Source organism: Phlebotomus argentipes, unplaced genomic scaffold (assembly GCF_947086385.1).
Source record: "Phlebotomus argentipes unplaced genomic scaffold, Phlebotomus argentipes genome assembly contig_15, whole genome shotgun sequence".
NCBI classification, from domain to species: Eukaryota; Metazoa; Arthropoda; class Insecta; order Diptera; family Psychodidae; genus Phlebotomus; species Phlebotomus argentipes.
In genome coordinates this window covers 4,437,172-4,458,633 of record NW_026776181.1, presented here as the reverse complement: position 1 = coordinate 4,458,633, position 21,462 = coordinate 4,437,172, and the positions used below count along the sequence as shown (strand labels likewise).

Below are 21,462 nucleotides of genomic sequence, written 5' to 3'. Positions count from 1 at the left end.
TGTTCACGGCTAAGAATATAAAAATGCCAGTCTTTTGCAAGACTGCGAAAGCTGATCGCCTCAAGGATTTTTATTGTTTATGAAAATGAATATCAATTTCTCTGCATTGATGCACTATCGACTAGTTTAATATAATTTAAGGTGTGCTCTTAATGGTAAGGAAGGGGTTTAGGCTCATCGGTCATTGTGACCGAACGTTAGCGGTCCTGGCACTTGAAGTTGCCTCACTCGCGCCGGCGTCAGGGAGTCATAGTACTGCTTCTGGCTGATGTATCCCAGGGAGCCGCTTCCGAGGAAGAAGACTCCGTTGGGAAGTTGAATGTAGCCCAGAGAGCCAGAGCCTGGAAAAAGGAGGTGCGGATTAGGGCGCGTTTGAGTGGCTTTGCGGGGCACTGACCTAGGGCGATGGGGCCATGATTCTTGTGCAGTCGGTCGGGCTTGAACGGGTGGTCAACTAGGAGATTGCTGCTGACCAAGTAGGGAATCTGGTTGGCGTATCTCGCGGGGAGCTGCGCCAGCGGATTGGCGCGCAGTGGGTTGGTGTCCTCGGGCGCGGGATAGTCGTAGATCTCCTCTCGCACGAGATACTGCTTGAGCAGGCGCCCCTCGTGGTGATAGTACTCCTCGTCGTCGAGGCCGTTGGACGTGGGCGAGATGATAGCTGGCGGGAAGTAGAGGTTGGCCGGGGCAGTGGGCGGAGGGGGTGGCAAGTAGGAGTTGAGGTGGGAATAGTGGTCCTGGACGTTATTCGTGTAGATGGCGATTGGCAGGGGTTTATCCACCAGCGTCGGCAGGACGCGATGCGGACTATACGAAGTGGGCGTGACCGGGGCGAAGCCCTCGTTGGCCAGGAAGTGGAGCGTTCGCTTGACCGGAGTGGCTGGGGTCACGGGGGTGACGGAGCGAATGCTGAGGAGGAAAATGAAGAGACAGAAGAGGAGGGAAGAGTGAAGTCTGCAGAGTGTCTGCAAAGAGAAGAGATGGCAATTATGCATAATTTCCCTTTCAATCGCGAGAGAGCCTCAAAACAAGTCCGCGATGTCGATCAAACTTCTTTTTCTAATGTATGTCTCAGCCAGGAAAACGAGATGTTATATCAAATAGAAATGATTATGCATTTCACTCTCTGGCAGTGCGGTGACATAAATCGCGTACGGAGAAAAACACGCACATTGCGAGTAAGATCACATCTCGTATGAATCATATAAAGTAATTTTTTCTCTATATAATTTTAATGGATTATCTATGAGAGAGACACGCATAATTTCTCACCATATCACCCATTCACTTTAGCCCCCTTCTGTCACCAATGTCCAAAATATTTACTCCAACACCGCCAAGTGAAAATGATGCCTATTCCATTCATTATTGTGCAAGAGATTGCACATAATTGGAACAAAGTATGTTTCACCTTGATCAATTGTCTTCTTTCTACACAGTCGTTAAATTTTATGGCATTTTTTTGCGCTCCTTCAAAAATAAAAAGTCTTCTGTTTGCGGATTGGAAGGAAAGTTGTTCTACATGGATTTTTTCACCCATTCAGTAGTTTTTATGGTGTTTTCGCATAAAAAAATGTTTTTGATATATTTTTCACAATACATTTTTGAGGGAGGAGAATTGCAAAAAAAGATTACAATGTGAAATGAAACTTAAGCAATGATTTGTTGTCTTTTTTTGCACGACTCAAAACACATCTATATACTCATGATACCCACAGATCAATTACAAAAATCACTCTCATGTATCTATGCACGATCATGATAGCTGGACAAATACTGCAAAAAGATCACCCACCGCATGGGTGAATTGGCAGAGAAAAAATCCCCTTCGGGATAAATGATAAGGAATATGTAACAGTATAAATAGCTGGAATTCTTCGCAAATCTCACATCTTGTGTCATGATCGCGCTTTGCGGCATACATTTGCAAATTGATCACAATCAATCACTCGCACTTTTGCCTCAGAGACTATAAATCTCCCAGTGATTCAATATTAATAACCGGAGCGTGGAGATGAAAACATTAGAGAAATGGGGAGTCGGACAAAAAAGGCAGTACGGAGAGTTATTTCTCAAAATTGCGCGCCAAATTGATACTTTCAACTCCTACTCACTGGCTATATTGGGCGAAATGGATTTTGCGTATACAACTTTATGAGGAGTGATGCAAAGCCTTGCCAATGTGCATCGCATACGGGGCCCCCGGCGGGCCGCTCTCATGCCCCAGAGGTTCATTGAGAAGAGAGAGTGTGCCGAGGTGGACAGAGTTGAGGGAACTCTGCGAGTGGCTGAAGTGCTGACTTGTAGAAGAATCACACAGTGTCCTGGTCGGGTTGATCAGTGATTTTCCAGCATTTTTAGCATATAAAAAGCTGGATAGGAATTCTAGAAGTATTTTTTGTACGAAATTCTAGGAGTTTGGCAATGAAGATAAATGAAATCTCATGGTTAAATATCTATTAAGAATGATTTCTAGAGTAATTTGAACTCTCTGCGCGATCTTGGTCATCTGGATCGACACTCTGTGTGTGGTAGTCTTTTTTCCGAGAGTGCTTCTTGGCAGAAAAGTGTGAGACAAGATTGCCAGCGGCACTAACACGCCACACGTACGTAATATTCAATTAATTTGCATAATGGGAGCAACAGAGAGATGTTAGAGGGTAATTTCGCATAATGCTGGATATTGAACAATTGCACATGATTGGAGACGATGGAGGGTTTCCATCTCACTTCTGCACCCAAATGATTTCCTGAGCAGCGCATTTAGGAGAGTAGCAATCAGCAAAGGGAGTCGCAATTGATCTCTATTAATTTACCCACAATAGCAATCAATGGCAATTTTTCACCTCTCCGCCCTCTATTTACTCTCTTGACTTGGGCAAATGGTGAATTATTGACTCTGTGCGGAATCCACATGGACAAATTTGAAATTATTGAACACATTCACTTTATTTATAGGCTACAGGCGTATTATTTACATTTTTGATCTCCTCAGGTGTCTGCCCTTTTGTCTCGGCATTCACTCTCAATCACGCCCGCCTCCCCGTGCAAATGGATCTCCCACGACAGCGCGGCTCATTCTCATGCTCACGGCGTTTGTCACGACTCCTCACCGAGCGAATCGGGCTTTGCCACCTTCTTCATCTTCCTCACCGCATATTTTATGTGCGGCTGAACTTCGAGGAACTACAAATACTGCCCACCGATGTCAATATGCGATCATGATGGAATTCGCACGCAAAATTGCATTTTGCCATTTTTGCCAATGAAAATTGCGCCTTTGGATTACATAAAAACACTATATTGATCGCTCACAGCATTTCTGGGGCAATTAAAAATTATTTCCTCTTCTCACGTACACATAAACTGACATTTTGAGGAGGAAGAAAAAGACGAAGAGGAAATCTTTTGGTATTAAAAATTTAACCTATATTCTGTCCTTCTCTTGAGGGATAACTATTAAAGATATAATGGGATTGTTATGAGGTCAAGGTCGCTTTTGGATGTCACTTGATTGTTATTTTTCTCCAAAGATTCTCACAGAAAAGTTTTTCACAAAGAAAGTCAAAGATCACATTTGTCACAAAGGCGATGATATTTTCCTCACACGCTTCAGCCTGATGTGATCTCGAGCCATTCCCAAAGGAGTGTATTGAAATGCGGATCACGATTAAAATCCACATAAATTCTGAAGGATCGTGTCTCACGTGTTGTGTGGCAAAAAGAGTCACACAGCGCATTGACGGATCACCAGCAAATTGCTCTGACGCTTTATTATTGAAAATATCATTCATAACATTACAAGAGTGACGATATAATCGACAAATACCAAATCGAGTGGCCCCTGAGACATTTTACCACATTGTCCGATCGACAGATGCTTGAGAGGTGCAGCAGAGATATGCATGCACAGATCTTGCGACATTTGCACCTCCCTCATCTTCACAGTCTTCACACAAATGGCATCCCAGTGGGAAATTGTCACTGAGTCACGAGATTATTCCTTTGCACTTCTCCCTAATCAAGATCATCACTTCACTGATGTTGTCAAGACACCTTCGCAATCTTCACTGATTCACTGAACTGATCACGTATTTTCAGAGGCATTTCTAAAGGTATTCAATAATAAATTGGACAGTGAAAGAAATTTACCACAAACATGATGGAAGTGACGGAGTGTGATGGAATGTGTGAGTGGCTTCAATGTGAGGTCGGTTAGGTGAGGCTCTCGGTGTGTTTAGTTCTGCACTAAGAGATTTTGCCAGTTCAATTTTGTTTATATAGCGCCGCTTCTGGATCCTCCACCGAATGGCGGGGATTGAAAAGCGCGCCGAACGCCTTCCAAGCACGTGAAAGAGCCTCCAAAGCAAATCGATCTACTAACACTGCAACGATCGCGCGAGCTTTGCCCTCGCGATGGCAGAAGACCGAACTGACTTAATACAAGAGTTCTTTGCAGAGAATGTTCAGTCTTACGCCCTTCACGCCCTTTCCTTTCTACCTTGAAAGTCAGATGGGGTTTTGTGATAAAAAAAAACAGATCCACGATTCCCAAAGAAACCAATTTTTGCGTCAATGTCGGTAAAAGTCAAACTTACTCTTCATGCTAAATACTCTGGGAAAGGTTATTGCCTTCGGCCTCAATATGAAAGACAGTGAATTCATAAACACTAATCTATCAATTTCGGTTTCAAAATCATTTCAACTGTGGGTGATAAACATACGTAAATATAGAAATATGTGACACAATTGAATAACGAATTGAGAAGAAAAAATTGTAATACTATTTATAGTGATAAAATTATTTCCTGTGAACACATTTTTTTTATTACATGATGTAAGAATTTCAAAATTAAAAAGCCAACACAAATACCCAATATCTTTACGGGAGATTCTGCACCGCTTTGGATCTCATGATCACTTATTGCGATTGCACGGAGAATGTTTCCTTAAGAAATAAAAGAGCGCTTTAGGCGACAGGAGGTCAAGTCAGGAAAACAAAGGAGAGCCAATATGATACACTTCTGGGAGGAAATTGTGGCAATTGTCGCGGATTTATTGTGAGAAACGGCAACACTTCACTAATGAGTTAATGATGCCTAATTTCAGATCATGGTCATGATCATTTATTGCTGTGTAAAGTGTTTATGTAAGAGGAATGAAAAATGCGATGGAATTGCACGGGTGATTTACCTTTGTATTGCGCCCAGAGATCATAATCACAGTGATTTCGGGTGATTTCATTGTACAAATATGAGAATTTCCAAAAGAAGCGATCGCAATTTCCCTTTCGCGATTGCACACGTTATTCAACGACAATGCAGACTAATTGATTCCCTGCGCGATCGTCCCCTTGGGCGCACTTGCATTTGAGACATTTCTTCCTAATCGCGTGGCGTTTGGAAAGTGCCAAAGAAAATGCGCGAGACTTCAAGTTGACTGCAACATTTACAATTTGCAAGACACTTCCCTTCAGGCTATACAGCGCGATCGCGAGAGGAGAATTGATCTCTTGTCAATTTCATCAAATCTCAAAGGCAAATAGTGCACAAATTTAGTCATTGTTGGAGTATTAATAGCATCGCGATATTTTGATATCACTCCGCTCCGGGCGGTATTGATCTTTTTGCCCTGCCTTAAGGTTTCCTCAATCTCATAAATGGAACTGTTACGAACGTGAAATTGCACTCAGAGCAAACAAGTTGTGAATTCAACAATACGGCCACGATCTTCTCGAGTGTAATCTGCGATTTAGGTGCAGATTTAAATCTCTTTCTCCGTCTCGTGTCGCTCAAGTAATATCCGCGATGTGATGACGAGATGTGTGCGGTACAAGAAAGGGCATTGAAGAGGCACTGCAACAAAAGATCACAAATGACTCTCGTATTTCTTTCACAACAATTGGCCCTGTTTCGCGCTGTTGTTCCACCAAAGACATAATAGATGGCAAATGGGCAAAATCGTCATTTTATCTCCATGAGCAGAGGCGAGATTACTGGGTGTGTGTGACAATTTATTGTCAGTGTCTTATAATTACCTGGCGAGATGCATTAGGAGGCAGCGTCTTGAAGAAAAGGCACAAAAAAGGCGAGCAAACGAGACAGAGAGAAATTGTATCTAAAGGCGTGCAATAGCAATTTAGTAGAGACATTCTCTGTGGCGGCATCGCATCGGTTATTTAATGTATCATTCTTGAATTAGTGGAGGACGTTATGCAATTAAAAATCCGCACACTCTCGCGGATTTCATATCCATGGCGGTTGGAAGACAAATTCCTGTGCGTCATCGTGTCAAAAGATAAAATTGCGAGCAGTACAAAAAGGGGCGCACTTTCTTCTGTGCGTGGCGAATTGAGGCTTCTGGCGAATGACTCAATCTCGGCCGCTATATGGGCGCAGAGGTGCAGCTTCGGGAGATTGTAAACGTACGCAGGAAATTCACAGATCATGAGTCATCTTCTATTCTAACGCAGCACTCAACTGCAGGTCCCAGATTTTGGTCAATAAATCATACCAATTACGGCTAAAGACTGCTATCAGTGCTTAGATTAAGGTCACGTTGCAGTTCAGTGCGGCAATCGCGACGGAGATCATAAGCCAGCATAATCACTTTCACTGGCACAAGGTTGCCGCCTCGTAGGTAGTCGCTTTCCTGCCTCCCTTGCTGTGTCTTAATTGAGTTGCATTTATAGGGATCTGTGACATGCTTTTTGTCCGTCCCGCGCTCTTAATGCCACCATATAATCCGAAATCTCACGAGTGTCCCCTCGAGGCTCTCTATTGCAGACAAGGGGAGAATATCTGACGCCTTCGCACGTCGAATGAGAAGAAAAGACCGACAGCCAAAGGGAAAGTCACTAGCCGATTTTTGGGGAATCTCAATCGAATTATCCAGGAAATGATTGAAATTTGTATGGAATAACCAATATGTTATACAAAAATCATAAGATGATTGAATAATCGCAAAGTTAATGATCTGAAATCGCGAATGACTTTTTATTTGATCACAGCTTTGCAGATAATTTACCCTTATTTGTGCTAGTAAACATGAACATAAAATGCACTCAAGGCTGCCTAAGGTTTTTCCCTTTTGCACCAATTAATTCGCCGCGGCGTGAGATGGTCAGTTTTCAGGAGTCTTTTTCCATGACGAAATTGATTAAATTTTATTGACACAGACCACAATTTAAATCTCAATTAAGGTGCCGGAATGAGAAGTCGTTTCGTCACTTTCGCGTGGTGTTTTTGTGTGTATGTGAGAAAAGTGTGGCTTCGTCTTAAGGTGATCGTTTTTTTTGGGTATCGCTTTGAAATATCATAAAGAGTTTAATTGTCGTTTTGTGCCAAGTGCAATAGAGAGGCTGGAATTAAATGCGAAATTCAAATAGTTGCCAGCTTAATTGAGATTTTTAGTGGTTTTTGCCAATCGCACCATAAAATATTTTGTCTGCTGATGATGGTCTTTTTTGGGCTGCGCTGGCCTTTTCTCAATTCACCATTTTAAGAACAAAAGACCGGCTGGAGATTTGATTTTCGCCGAAACGTTGCAATTTGCGAGACTTTTTGCGTAATCATCAATGGACGAGATTAATTTCTCAGTCAGATTCAGTTCATTTCTGCAATTTTTGATTTATTCAGTCATGGTGCACGCTCGACTGGTCAGTGACTCCGGCACAAGCGAGACGCGAGGCTGTACAAACGAGACATAATAGGCGTCTTGGCTCTACAGGAGTCAGTGTTGAACGCGGTTTTCCGTGTGTTTTGGTATAAATTGCAAATGAGAGCGAGAGTTGAGGACTGGAGCCCACCTGAAATGACATTAATACCTGAGCAAAGAGGTGAGCAAAAAACTGTGAGATAGGCAGAAAAAAGAGGACAAATAAAATGCACGATGTTACAATTTTGAGATTTTATTTTTGCCCCACTTAATCGAAATTGAAAGAAGCATATAATGTTCCTTTTGGGCCATTGCATAGAGAGACCCGTTTGATTTCGATTCGAGCAGTGTGCTCGAGTGGCTTTCTTCACTGCTGAATGAAGCATTGAAGCCGACCCACAACATTATAGGATAATACAATTAATTGCAATTGAGGTTGCGGGAGAGACGCGGCCCAGGGAAAATGTTTGTTTATCTGAGAGCAAGAGAGTGGCCGAAGCACAGCATAAAGTTCAATGCGCTGTGCGTGATTGTGGTCAAAGGGACATGAAGCTGAGTTTCGTGGATTGCGCAAGAGAGTCGCCAAGTTGGGTGTTGAGCAGGTAAAATATGACACGGACTCGCTGAGTTTTCACAATGTTCGACATGTGTAAAATGAAGGGCTTGGCAAAATCTCACTCTCTTATGCATGAGGTCACGTGAAGAATTTGAATGAGATTCTTTGGGGATTTGAGAATAACGCTCGTAAATGCGTGATTTCTCATTTCGCCAAGGTTGTTCCACGCTTGACACCCATTAAAGGGTCAATCATAATGCACAGAGAGATTAATTTGAGAGGAATTTTACAGTCTCTCAAATAAGGGTTTCACGTCAGTCTGAACATTCACGATGCTCTGATTTATGGGTTCATTGGAAAGGTTGTTGCTGAGAAAATTTCAGCAACAATGACTTGCTGAAGTTCACTCAAGGGATTGTTGTTTGTGAAGCTTGCAATCACAGCAAAGTCTCCTCTAGATAATTAATTTATTCACTGTTAAGGAGACTTGGATGCTCCAAATTGCATTGCAAAGATACGAAACGTGCCAAATGTCGACGAAATGCTCACACTCCGGATGAACAGATAGAAACTTTCGTATAAATTTCGTCCCATTGAGCCCTAATAACCGTGATCTCTCCATGCGGCGAAGACTGTCTTGAGGCGGAGAGAGATTAATTACAGGCATTAAGTTTGAAATAGTTATGATTAACTCACTGGGCATGAGAGATCACGGGTCTCTCCGGCGAAGTCACCAAGTTTACACGCGATCGCGGGTCTCAAGTGGAAAAGCATCGGTCAATCAGTCCCTGATATCTCGTTGCGACTTGTACTCCGGCTACTTACATAAGTTTCAGAGCAGCGCCCCAGCGATATGTCTTTCCAGGCCATTTCATCGGCCACCGGCAAATGGGACGCCGAGAGATCTTGGTTGGAAAAAAGCGCGGCGGAAAAAAGGCAGAAACTCGATTTGGTGTGTGGGGAGCAAAAGCTCATGAGGACAGAGCGCTTTCACGTGAGGTTGTGCCTCATATTTTCGATCAATAAATCTGTGCTAAATTCCATTTATGCGAAATGCATTTTCTGCGGCATTATCCGTGTCTCTGGACATTTCTCCTAATGACTTTCCAAAGTGCCATGGACAAGTCATTAAATGCGGTTTCATTTAGCGTTCATTATCGCCACTGCGCAGACTATTAATTGTGCCATTCTGTATTGCATGAAATTATGACAAATACGATCACGAGGGGCTTGCAATTCCCATCAATTCATTGTGTGAACTTGCAAACGCGCTCAGAAGACCCAATATTCGCCATGTAAATTAAAATAACAAATATGCAATAAATTAATAACAAAAAATTGCACAATTCACCGGTTTTCCACAGCAGGTGCAAAAAACGCTGAACCATATTTGGATTTCGTACCACAAGTCCGATTGGGAGAGAGAGAAACAGTACAAGACAAAGTGATCAATTGGCGAGATTTGCATGCTGGAGATCGTGCTCGTGGCGTCTAATAAAATTGCTGAATCCATTTATTAAGATAGCGCTTGGCATTCGTCAGGGCTCAACGCTAAATACACTCAATTTAGCTTTTCTCTCACCGCAGACAATGGACACACGACGAAGAAGGTGAACTCCATACATCAATTGATTTGCACCTTTTTTCCGCAATGAGCGACACGCCACTGATGGAAAGGAAGCAGTTTTGTCGTTACGTAACCTTTTTGCGCAGGTGAAGAAAGTCCAAAATTCTATTTATTTGTAGAGCCGCTCACGACACATGCGATTTTTGCGAAGGTTGTACTTTGAAAGCAAGTTTGAGAGATATCACCGGTTGATGAAGGAACACAGAAGTCAAGAGTAAAACTATATGGAAAAGGACATGTGAAATGTTTTGATGATACGCGGACAGTGTTTTTCTCTCTCTTTGATACCGAACATCTGGCTATGATACTCGTTTTGTGTGTTTCGATCGCGAGAAGCCAGATCATTTAGCCTCTCTATTATCTGAGTGGAAGAGCCGTGAAATTCCGTGCTTTTGATCTTGCAAGAGATTTCAATCAGAATTGCTCGCAGGTGAAACGCCTCAATCACTCTCTTTCTTCTCTTTTGCACTTTCCTATTTCACATCTTATATCAAGTCTCATATTGATGACTCAATATCCAGAGTATGTGTGCAAAGGAGGAGCAAATTTCGCAAGACGTCATCTTATATTGCAAATGTCTTTTATTTTTCAAAAAATACATAATATTTTTTTAATTGTTCTACATATGAATTTCTCTTTTTTGGGTTTGTTTTCGCGTGTTTCCTCACTGAAAACTATAAGCAAAAAACATCCATCATAAAATACATACATCATGTGATTTCTCTAAACAAACAATTTATTTATTTATTTATTTTGGCATAAGAGTTGGTCTCCACAAACACATCATTCCATCCTTCCTTTGGTATCGGATGGAAGTGATTTTAATACTTTGTTCCAGCAAATTTTCCCTATAAATTCATTTTAGGCGCGATCAGGAAATTTCGTCCACAATGGTTGGCACTTAACAAAAATGAATGAAATCAAGAGTATATTTGTTGTGAGAGAGAGAATGTAATATCGCTTTGTTACCATCATAAACTTAAAAACACAATATGACCTTAAAGTTAATATTTTCTTCACTTTTCCTTCTCTGTCGCCCATAAAAAGTAGACCAGCAAAATGCAATGTTGAGATATTGAGAGGCAAAACTCATTGGACATTGTGTTGTGAACCTGTGTATTTATGACGCTATTCAAACCTATACTACCGATTATGTTGATTTATGAAGTCACCGAAATGATATTAATCAGCATTATCTCACACACGCATCTGTACGTGCGAGAAATTAGATCCTCTACATATATGGCTTATTTAATGGCAAAGCTGCGCCGGGAGGAGGTTTTGTCGAGTGGAAGGTGGAAAATGTTCCTGAAACTCTCTTTTTGTCATGAATATTTTCTGGATGGAATATCACTATTAGGCGTGTGTTAAAATCATGAGACTTCAAACTATTGTACTTTCTCAGCCTGTTTCTCCGTTCGCGGAGTTTGTAAGTCCAGTGAACCGTGCATCATTCATAAATAATATGGTAAATAGATAGCAAAATTGACAAAACTGTTGACAATGTCCAGCATGACGACAATTATATGTTACTATATAAATCCGTAGAATGCATAAATATGGGGGAATTGTCAAAATTCACCCCCGGCAAGAGCCCAAGTGCATTTTATAACAATTGATAAATAATTGGCGACAGTGTGGCCTTAATTGTAGCTGATTATCCATATAAAATAACATATACTCTGAACTACATATAGCATAGTATCTTAACGGTGAGCTAGAGCGGTCGCGGTCTGATGTCTGGCTTCTCGTCTTCATCACTCACGTACATTCGCGTGAGATTGGACGCCACGGACGCAGTGTCGCAGTTGCTGTCAAGAGCAAGACTGTGAGTTGTGACTGCGAGTGAGACGCTGCGAAACTCACCTGGCCACGTCCTCCTGGACGGAGGCATTGCAAACTGTGGACTGGGAGTCGTCGTTGAGCTTCTCGCTGTCGTCCTTGTCGCTCAAGTGCACCACTTCCACGAGGAGGGTCTCCGGAGAGCCCCCAAAGATGCCCGTCTTGGCTACTCGTTCCGCTGTGGGACTCGGAAGGCCGGCGTGAATGGAGACATCAGTATCGGAACTGGGGAAGAAAAGCGTCCAACACATAATATGCTGCCAAAGAATGGGCAGTTAACATGATCGATTGTGGTGATTTAACAAATGATCCCACGCTATTAGGAATGGTTAATATTTGATTGATTTTTTCTCCTCTAACAAACAATCGTAAGATGTTAAAAAAAATTAGCTATCGGGTAAAATATTTAAGGTAGCGTTTAGTGACTTTTACGTGTATAAATTTGCACTATAAAAAGTCATTCACGAGTGGAAATGCTTACTTTTCCCCCATTTGATTTATAGACTAGAATGGCTATAAATTCTAACAATACCATTGATTTAATTAAAATTTAGTACTTTCATCAGTTAATGGTGGGAATAAAAATTGGCAAAAGCGACAGTGCCAGTATATTTTATGCAAAATGACGAGTTAATCACCTCGTAAAAGTGGTGAGGAAGAAGTCAAAAGATCTGGCTAGAGATGAATGGTAAAGTGTTATTGACGTGAAAAGCGTGCAAAAGAAACACCTTCTCTCCCCATTCCTAAAGCACCATTTATATAACAGCCCATCTCTGTGATGCAGAGGCAATTTATAAGCCATATAAATGAGTGTAGTGTCGCTTTCAAGGCGATTGCATATGCAAGGCGATCGATTTTGAAAGTAATACGGCCCTAATCAGCTAAATTAATTAACAATATGCAGAAAAAAGGGTAACAAGACAGACCTTCTGACTAATCGTGATATCTGTACGATTGTGGCGATACTTTATTGGAATATTGCGGTGAGAAATCCGGCGAAATCGACCTTTTGCCAGTTAAAATCTATTCTTATCATACCTCTGATCGAGCGCACTCTTGCTCTGCATGACGATCTGCAGCCAATTGGGCAGAGAAGGCGTCGATGTGGGCTCAGGTGTGAATCTAAAATTGAAAGTTGAACTGTGCTATCACACCCTCGAGATCGCATTCCCTGCAAAAGGCAGTGTTGGGCAATAGAAGCAGTGTCAATTGGCCTTACCTAATGATGGAGCTGGTTTGCTTCAGTCCAGGAATGGCGAAGTGTTCACTGGAGGTCTGCAGGCCATCCTGTTTCGCGCTAAAGTGGCTGTCACACTGTGATCCCTTCAATTGATTCACATCGAACTTCAGCAGACCTGAAAGACTGTCTGATTAGCATCGCTCACCAAGTCAATTTTCTCACACGACATTGATGTACATTTATCGATTGGGCCCAATTTCTCAGCAATGCTGTAGAGAATGTCAGCCGTCCAGAACTCTGGGATGCGAATGAACAACTTTCCCGCATCCACGGGCAAGTGGAAGCCCAATTTGTGCAAGAGCAGCATAAAGGGTTGATACAGCAGCACAGCGCATTGTTCTCCTGTCCACGGCACCACAGGGATGGACTGCTTCTTCACTGCAAGTGCATCAAAAGACCACATTTAGAATGACTTCTCTTGTGCCTTGTCTGGCGCACAACTTACAAATGCAGTGATGCGGAACGGGCTCCATTGTCTTCACCTCTGACTCCACGGTGATGTCTTTGGATGTGACTTTGCCCTGACTTATGCACAACTTGATGAAGCAACACTCAACGAGAACCTTCTGCAGCCACAGAACAAACTTCCCTTTGTTCTCTTTGTAGAGACGATCACGAAGCACCTGAGGAAGAATCCCAGTCACACATATTCGAAGATAGCGACTCCTTGTCTATCCCACCTGAATATCATCTGTGGCCTTTGTCGGCGTGACACTGTCCTTCAGTTCAATCCCACTCTCAGCAGTGCTGATGGAAGCTCCCGGTGTCTTTATATCTCGCTCATAGTGCGCGTCTTCCGCCTTCATGAAATCATCAAACTCCAGCAGAGTGATTATGTCCTGCTGCAGAAGCTGCTGAATGATGTCAATGCGCGTCTTGTGGCGAGTGCCATTGTCTTGGAACTGCCTGAGAATGCTGCCTATGACATCGCTGGACTTTTTGCTCTGCAAGTAGTACCAGTAGAGAGTGTCGATCTCTTCTTTAGTCCATACAGAAGCCGCCACGGTTTCTCCATTCTGTCCGGGCTCAAGACTGAACGACGGATTGGGCAGCTCGAGAGGTGGTTGCTGGGGTGTGTTGACAAACTTGTGGATTACGTATTCAATCAAATCGGACCAGTCCTGCGAAGGAGACAGGAAAAATCATAATCACGAATCTTCATTTTGGGTTGATGCGAAAATTTCGGGCTTACATCACACAACTCGTAGTCCGTCTCCCAGATTTGGGTGTACGTCTTGAGAATGATCGGCTGAAAGAGTGTGGCCACCTGTCCCAAATCCCCACCAATGTGGTGCATCATGGTGAAAATGCAGTCATTCACACACTCCCCATTATCACGAAAGTCCTCCAGCAGCAGTCCGTAGTGATGCATGATCTCCACGGTGGCGAACCTGCCAAGGCGGCATCATTAGTGTCACTCAGAGAGATTGATTCTCACCACTCACTGTTTGATGTGTTCCAGCATCTTGGTGCTGCCTTTGTGTTCCGGGAATTTCGCAACGCCCTCCAGCAGCAGCAGAAGAATGTGATTGGTGACAATCAGGTCCGTGAGATACTGCTTGCTCTGCAACTCCGGATTGAAGCGCCCCAGCAGCAGCATGAAGAGGCACTTGAGATCCTCCGTGGCGCCAATTTGCAACTGCAGGAACTTCAGGTGCTCCTTGTCCTCGTCATTGAGATGGCTGACCTTCTTGTATGTCTCAAGAGCCTGCAGGAACTCTCTTATGGCTGTGACTACGAGATGCATCCGTCGAAGGCATGGTTTGAGATCTGGGCTTTGCTGCTTGGTAGCCAAATCTAGTTGTTCACATAAACTCACCCCCTCGTAAGTCAGATAGCTGACAATCTCAAAGGACAGCACGGAGTGGATGTGCTCAAGATCCAATTCCAATTGGGCAGCAAAGCGCAGGAAGTACGTGACTAGCCAGAAGAAGTGGGATGTATCGATCTGCACTTGCTGCAATAAAACGACAGCGTTTGGTAAGAGATTCTGGTTCAGAGCCGCGTGTCCTTACCAAATCAGTCAGGAGTTGTGCGTGGAGTTCTTGCACCAGACAACCGTATCCCTTCAAGAGAAAGTCCACTGTGAACTCCTTCAGTATGTTGGAGATGTCCTCGTCAGTAGGCGTGTGATAGAGCAGTCCTTTCATGTTGATTCTGCAAGCGAATAGCAATCTGTCAGGCCACCAATCATTCTAAATATCTCCATGACTTACATGTTGCTCCTGCTGCGCTTCACGAGCTTCTTCCTGCGCAACTCCTTCTTGTCCTGCACCGTTGCGGCACTCCTCTGCTTGTTGGCCGCATTGTATCGCTGCTTCTGATTGCATGGCGGCTTCTGGTGCACCGGCTTCTGCTGTGGCGTCTCGTCCTCGTTGCTGGACGTAGAGATGGACTCGTGCTGGTCCTGAGTGCCGTAGCCACAGTCGGACTCCGACTGTGAGGAGGGCCCTGCGGTGTTCTGAGCATTGCCTGCACCTGAACCTACCTTCTGGGATGGTCCTTGTTGCGGACCAATAGCCTTGAATGGAAAAAATTATCAAATGACCGGAATAGAGGCAAGTGGAGCAATACGAAGTCCTAGCGTGTGGTCAGAAACACCTGAGAATTCCAACCCTTAAAGGAATTTTCTACATTTATTTACCACAATATGTTCCAAAACCACTTTCATCTGATTGGAATCACATGAATTGAGATTTTATTAGACATTCCTTCAAATAGTGACTGTCTTACAAAAGTGCAAACTTATGTCTATATGGAAAATTAGATCTTTTTATTTAAAGCCATGGATTTGTGATAAAGTTGTTCTTGCATTTTTACATTTAATTCGCACTGGAAAATCTTTGACAACTTAAAGGTGTTTTATAAGCTGCAATGGTCTTAGGAAAATGCACACTTCTGGCCACGTTCAAAGGGTATTTCAATATTTTGGAACATACTGCAACTATTGTCGATTTCCGACACATACTCATGTAATCTGCGTTCCTCATCGCGAGCGAAGAAAATAAACACATTAAATCAAAAGGCTAATTCGTGCTAAACTTCTGGGCAACACCTATTGAGACATTAAAGCCCATCATTGACATCATTTCCGAAGCCAGAGTACAGAATCAAGAGCACGACTGCAAAGTTCGTCTCCCAGTAAGAATGGATTTTCGAAGCACTCGATATGCTGACATTTGAAAAAATGCGCCTTCCACGAGCTCCATAGTTAATTGAATTACCTTCCCACACATTTTTGCGCAGCGCAGAATCGTGATTCGAGAGATTATTAGAGGCGAGACAATTGAGGCGCACTAATTGCTGTGAAGAGAGGTGTGATCACCAGCACTGGGCCAGGAGTTCGGAGTGCCACCTACCTGTTTCTCGCCCGTGAAGCTGAACGCCGGCTTGGGATGGGGCTGCTTCGTCTTGCTGCGCATGGATTCCATGCGACAGAACTGCGGCGACTCCTGCATGGAGGAGTCCGAGGTCTCCTGCACAGTGGTGGAGTTGCGTCTCTCCTCGTGGACCATCTTGCTACTGCCTGCGATCACAAAGTCTTCGGTTTATAAATTATCATTGCTCTCACGTTGACAATCAATGAGTCACTCGCCTCCATTGTCCGAGGAGTCGGAAGTGGGATCGGAGGTGAGCATCGGGCTGGAGTCGCCTGAGCACTGCTTTGGCGGTGACGTGTTGGACTCATTGTCATCCGAGCTCTCGGATATGGACGACTCGAACCAGATGCTGAGCAGCTTCTGCAGCGTGCCGACGTGCTGATCCTTGTACATGAGCGCAATCACCTGCACCATCGTCACGCCCCAGTACGCTCGCTGTGGGCACGACATCAGGTGGATGAGGAGCTTGTCCACGCTCTGCGTGAACAGATTCCACACTATCTGGTTCTGCATGGACGTCCCGCCGTGATGGCTGCCGTGGTGCTCCTTCTGCGGCTCTGGGATGTGCAGAATATTCCGCAGCAAAAGCAGACAGTTGTTGATCCCGTCGCACTGCTCCACACTCAGCTTTCCCTCCCGCTCGAGGATGCTGCGCATGTAGTCCAGCACCGCCTTGGTGGCTTTGCTGTCCGTGAAGGCCTCCTTGCTCTGCACCAACAGCTTGTTCAGCTCGAAGATGGTGTGACGCCCAACATCGGTGCGACTCATCATCTCCATGGGCAGCAAACACTCCACGGGCACCGTGAGATTGACCAGAATCCTAATCGTGGCCTCAATGAGCTTCTCATCTTTCACATTAAGCAGCAGTGGAATGATATCCTTCTTGATGCACTGGCTGAAGCCAATGGCTCGCCTGAAAGTCCTCAGTGTGTGATCCTCAATCGATAGCTTATAGTTGATTTCTCCAAGGAGTTCTGCACACAATGGGAAGGCGTGTAATCAATAAACTAAATTCCGCATGTTCAATTACATGGAAAATGGAGGCATTTTCGTCTCTCATTCAAATTCACTTACATACATTATTGAAATGGGCTAGAAAGGTCCGCAAAGTGCGAATTGTACGGCTTCTCGCGTACACGAAACATTATTGTGTGAAAGTGAGACTAAAATTAATCTGCACGTTGGAGTTTAGAGGGTTTCGCGCCTCGTGCGTTGCGACATCGCTAAATACGCGAGATCAATTGGCATGAATGCCGTCATTGATACGCATTGGACTGTAGCAGATGATAAAGTGCAGCATTTGGCTGCACTCAAATTAATCAGCAAAACATCAAAGTAGGGGAAGATAGTGCGAATTTCCGATGCCTCGCAACAACAACGCATGCAAACTTCAGTTGTGATTGAATACAAATTCTCAAACATCATATATGCATAAAGTCCAATTAAACCTCGGATGTTAAGCTCTAGTCGGGGTTTTCTTCTGAGTGCAGCTGCTTAGCATTGAATGAGCACGATTGCATATCATGACTGGGACTGGCTGCGACTGGTACTCACCGAGGCAATTCTCACTGGCCTCGTAAGTGTCGCCGTGCATCGCGCCAAGCGAGGCGAAGATGCTGTGGATCTGCGGATTCGCCAGCAACCACTCCATCGCGACTCTCTTCACTGTCTACCGTGGAGCGAACAAAATTGGCAGTCGGCGTCTGCAAGTGGCATTTCCTCACTGGAGCAATTTCCCTAGGAATCATGGACGGTGAGCTGAGATCTGGGCCGTCTCCGCTTCGCATGAGTGTCCCAGGCGAACGTGGCTCCTGGCGGTTTACCTGCAATGAGAGCCGCACTGATCACATTGCCAAAACAAGTGGTGCATTCTGCTGTGATCCACCGAGAGCACGCGTTGGCAGAATCACAGAGAACTCGGTGCGCTGCTGTATGACTGCACGAAGTGATTGAAATTGTGCCATTGAACCATTGGTATCAGTCACGGGTTCAGACACGCGACCGCCTTCATAGCAAACTCTACTGAGCGAGATGCGGAGCTCTCTAGAGGGGCACTGAATTAGCCAGATGACTTTCCTCCACTTCAGCAGAGTCCTCAGTAGCTGTAGGTATTATTATTCTACTAATAATGTGTGTTTCCTGGGAATTACTCTTTGATGAGCATTGAATTGAAATCTTGATTGATTGACTTTTCATTAATTCTCTGCATTCGCTGAAATGCATTAAAGCTCACTTCTACAATTTAAAGAGGTAGAAAAACAAAATACGTGTTAATTTATCCAAGAATTCGACACCAAAATCATTGAATATTCTCAAACTAGAATATTCTATGTTTTATATGTTTATATATATTTCGTATAGAAATAGAAATAATAATCAGAAAATTGATCATCGAAGCATTAAAGGGAAAAATTGTGGAAAATTTAAAACCCCTTATTTAAAACAACTCTTGCAGGTAGTGGTAAAGCTCTAAATTGTGGAACTTGCACAGAAGTTTCATGTCATGAAATCCATTTCTTCTGGTCTGATCTAGAATCAGACATCAACGGATTTGTTTTAAACATCTTCAAATTCAGCATGATAATTAGTCATTAATTATGGAAGATTGGTGGAAAAATTTAGACCTCTAACTTCACCTGGGAATTCGCGGGATATCGATATGTTTCAGAGCCTCAGGTGGTTTTTTTTTTTATTTGGAATCACTGTATTTATTTGGATAAATTATATTTGCATTATCTCACTATGAATTCGTTTAATTAATATTATGCATTAAAATTCGTATAGCATCTCAAAACAATGAGGAAAATATGCATTTAAAGCAAGTTTCTGAAGAATTCCAGATCAATGCACTCTATTCTTTTACTTAAATTGTTTCACAAGTTAGATAATTTCTATTACCATAATAATAAGAAGTAAACAATGAAAAGTTTACAGCTTTATTTGGTTTGTTATGATGTGATATTTTCAGTCAAGCATTAAAAATGTATTAATGGAAATTGCATAAGAAAATTGACGAAGAACTCTTATAGAACTTTTTCCCTATTTTTGCATTTTCCATTTTTGTATAAAAGGAAATTTTTTCTTTTATTTTCATAAAAACAGAACTTTATTTCTAATTTCAATTGAAAAGTTTCCTTGTAATTGTTCTGCAGGGAAAAAATAGAAATACAGACTTTGTGAAACTTCTTGTGGGACAAAAAAGTTATGCACAATGCAACAGAAATAAGGTTTGCACCCTTTGCGGGAGGGATGGAAATGAGCGTGGGTTGGAAAGTCGCGAAGAAAGTCCGTAAATTTAGATTATTTGTTTCTCTGCTTGCCACCCACTCGACATAGAAAATTTGTTGAATAACCTTTGTTACATTACGCTAATTGTTTAGCGTGGGGTAATTGGAAATTCGTTGATGACGTATGAGAAGAGTAGAATCGCAGTGGAAATCGAGGTTGAAAACTTTTCACGTTTTGGAATTGACAAAACGTTTTGTCAGTCTTCCTGTAACGCGAAGTTCGTGCTCAAAAAGGCAATTTTCATGCAATCATCCGTACAAAAGCAACGTGAATGTCTCTTGATAACATGTGCAAATCCTGAGCCACGGAGTTTTTGACGGCGGACGAAATGTAAAGTCGACAAGGAGGAAATTATATGAATGAAATTGTCTAAGAAAAATATATTTTTGCAGATATAAATGTGATTTACAAAGTCTAGGAATTGTTTTTTCAATAACAGCGATACAAGTTTTGTTTTGTGTTTTTTACGTGAATCAAACAGCCGCAGGATAAGTGATTGAATCACAAAAGGAGGCCAAATAGATAAAGGAATGCAAATACTTTTCGTGGCACGTAAGACGGAATTTTCCGTTTAATTTTGCACAATTGGCATATGTTTGGTTTCTAAACAACTCATGTAATTATTCAGTTGCACACGTGAGAAGATATATAAATTGATATGATTCTCACCAATTAAGTGATAGTGACGCAGAAAATTCTTAACTTCGCGTCACAAGTCTGTTGTCACGATCACCGAATGTCTTCACTTTTCTTAAATCTTCAAATTATTCTGCACAATCATAATTGTCAGAACATTTAATTTCACTCTCAATCACTGAATATGTTTTACAATTATAATTGTTATTATGTTTCTTCTTGAAAATGCACAAAAGATAAATCCTGCGCTAAATCAATTCATAACTGCACAGCTCGAGAATCACCACCAGAATGAAAAGCCAAGTTGAGGCATTCTGACTCGTACGATGTTCTGAAGCTGAACTTCCCGCGAAAGCGTGCGAGAGTGTTTCGTTTTTCCACCGAACAGGAAAATCACGTGGAAAATCAACGTGATGCTTATTATTAAATTTTATCTGTCAACAAATTCAACCTTTCACCTGCACCCAAACCGCTTTTCCGGGCAACTTGAGGTGCAGATTCACATTGTATTCCTTCGATTTTCCGCTGTTTCCACTTAAGGTCAAAGGTAAACTCCTATCAATTAAGCTCACATTTATCGGTTCAGTTTCAGATTCCGCACATGCATTTATGCTGGTGGGAAAGGGACTTAATGAAAGGATGTTTTGTTATTAATTCCAAAACTCTTCGTCTACATTAGAGGGAATAATATATTTTTCTAACTTCACATCTGAACCTGCGTTTGATGTCTGTTTTGATTATGATTTTGCTTTACATTTAATGTTAATGACGGAAGCTGGATTTTCAATAAGGCTTAGAATTTTTGAATAAAGACAGGAAACGAAAAACGATAACGGCACAGGTATATTTTCTTTTTAGAAACCCAACCGCTTTTATTAAAAAAAAAAATTATATAATTTTCTTTTTATTTCTCAATTATGCTGACGCCTGCAAAATCTTGCTTCTTAATTACAGTTTCATGAGACGATAAGAAGATAAGTAGGGCCTCTAATGCTTCCATTTTTTGTTGCTCATGCAGCGATTTTTATAGAAGATTTCAAAGGTTTTAACCAAGAAATGTGTCCAAAGTAGTCAATAAATTTACTGATTTTAAAGCTGCTTCGCATGTTTTTCTCATTTTTAATTAAATTTTGCCTTAAGCTCATCTGATTACAAAGCCCTTTGGAATCTATTAAAATTAGCTTTAAATTGTAAATCCTTTTATCTCTATTCAGTTTATTCATGACTGAATCACTGA

General features: G+C 42.4%; 2 protein-coding genes across 4 annotated transcripts; both read right to left on the bottom strand.

Annotated features, from left to right (window-relative positions):
- Positions 1–62: 62 nt before the first annotated feature.
- On the bottom strand, positions 63–995 carry LOC132261603 (uncharacterized). The gene is made up of 2 exons (XM_059760491.1): positions 398–995; positions 63–341 (listed from the first exon to the last, which is right to left on the bottom strand). The coding sequence occupies exons 1-2, from the start codon at positions 993–995 to the stop codon at positions 175–177; spliced, it is 765 nt and encodes a 254-aa protein (XP_059616474.1). The 3' UTR covers positions 63–174.
- Positions 996–10,402: 9,407 nt separating this feature from the next.
- Positions 10,403–20,545, bottom strand: LOC132262621 (protein timeless). 3 transcript variants are annotated; one of them, XM_059761936.1, is made up of 15 exons: positions 20,259–20,545; positions 17,856–18,124; positions 16,517–17,275; positions 16,281–16,462; positions 15,138–15,442; positions 14,937–15,078; positions 14,367–14,878; positions 14,114–14,312; positions 13,602–14,042; positions 13,367–13,544; positions 13,099–13,299; positions 12,901–13,036; positions 12,720–12,803; positions 11,706–11,906; positions 10,403–11,650 (listed from the first exon to the last, which is right to left on the bottom strand). In XM_059761936.1, exons 2-15 carry the CDS (start codon positions 17,950–17,952, stop codon positions 11,557–11,559), a joined length of 3,531 nt encoding a protein of 1,176 aa, XP_059617919.1. In that variant the 5' UTR covers positions 17,953–18,124; positions 20,259–20,545; the 3' UTR covers positions 10,403–11,556. The 3 variants fall into 3 exon arrangements, 2 of the variants coding, with proteins under 2 accessions (XP_059617919.1, XP_059617920.1); XM_059761937.1 differs by having other exon boundaries at positions 16,281–16,443; positions 16,513–17,275; positions 20,259–20,544; XR_009468462.1 differs by lacking the exon at positions 10,403–11,650 and having other exon boundaries at positions 11,800–11,906; positions 12,608–12,803.
- Positions 20,546–21,462: the final 917 nt, after the last annotated feature.

What these genes read in the sequence shown, in the direction of transcription:
- LOC132261603 (XM_059760491.1), bottom strand. Translation starts at nt 995, where the DNA reads ATGCATAATTGCCATCTCTTCTCTTTGCAGACACTCTGCAGACTTCAC. An exon ending in TCATGGCCCCATCGCCCTAG is followed by an intron (nt 342 to 397) that starts GTCAGTGCCCCG and finishes TCCTTTTTCCAG; the next exon opens with GCTCTGGCTCTCTGGGCTAC.
- LOC132262621 (XM_059761936.1), bottom strand. Translation starts at nt 17,952, where the DNA reads ATGGAGTGGTTGCTGGCGAATCCGCAGATCCACAGCATCTTCGCCTCG. An exon ending in GCTTCACGGGCGAGAAACAG is followed by an intron (nt 15,443 to 16,280) that starts GTAGGTGGCACT and finishes TTTCCATTCAAG; the next exon opens with GCTATTGGTCCGCAACAAGG. An exon ending in CGGACTACGAGTTGTGTGAT is followed by an intron (nt 14,043 to 14,113) that starts GTAAGCCCGAAA and finishes TCTCCTTCGCAG; the next exon opens with GACTGGTCCGATTTGATTGA.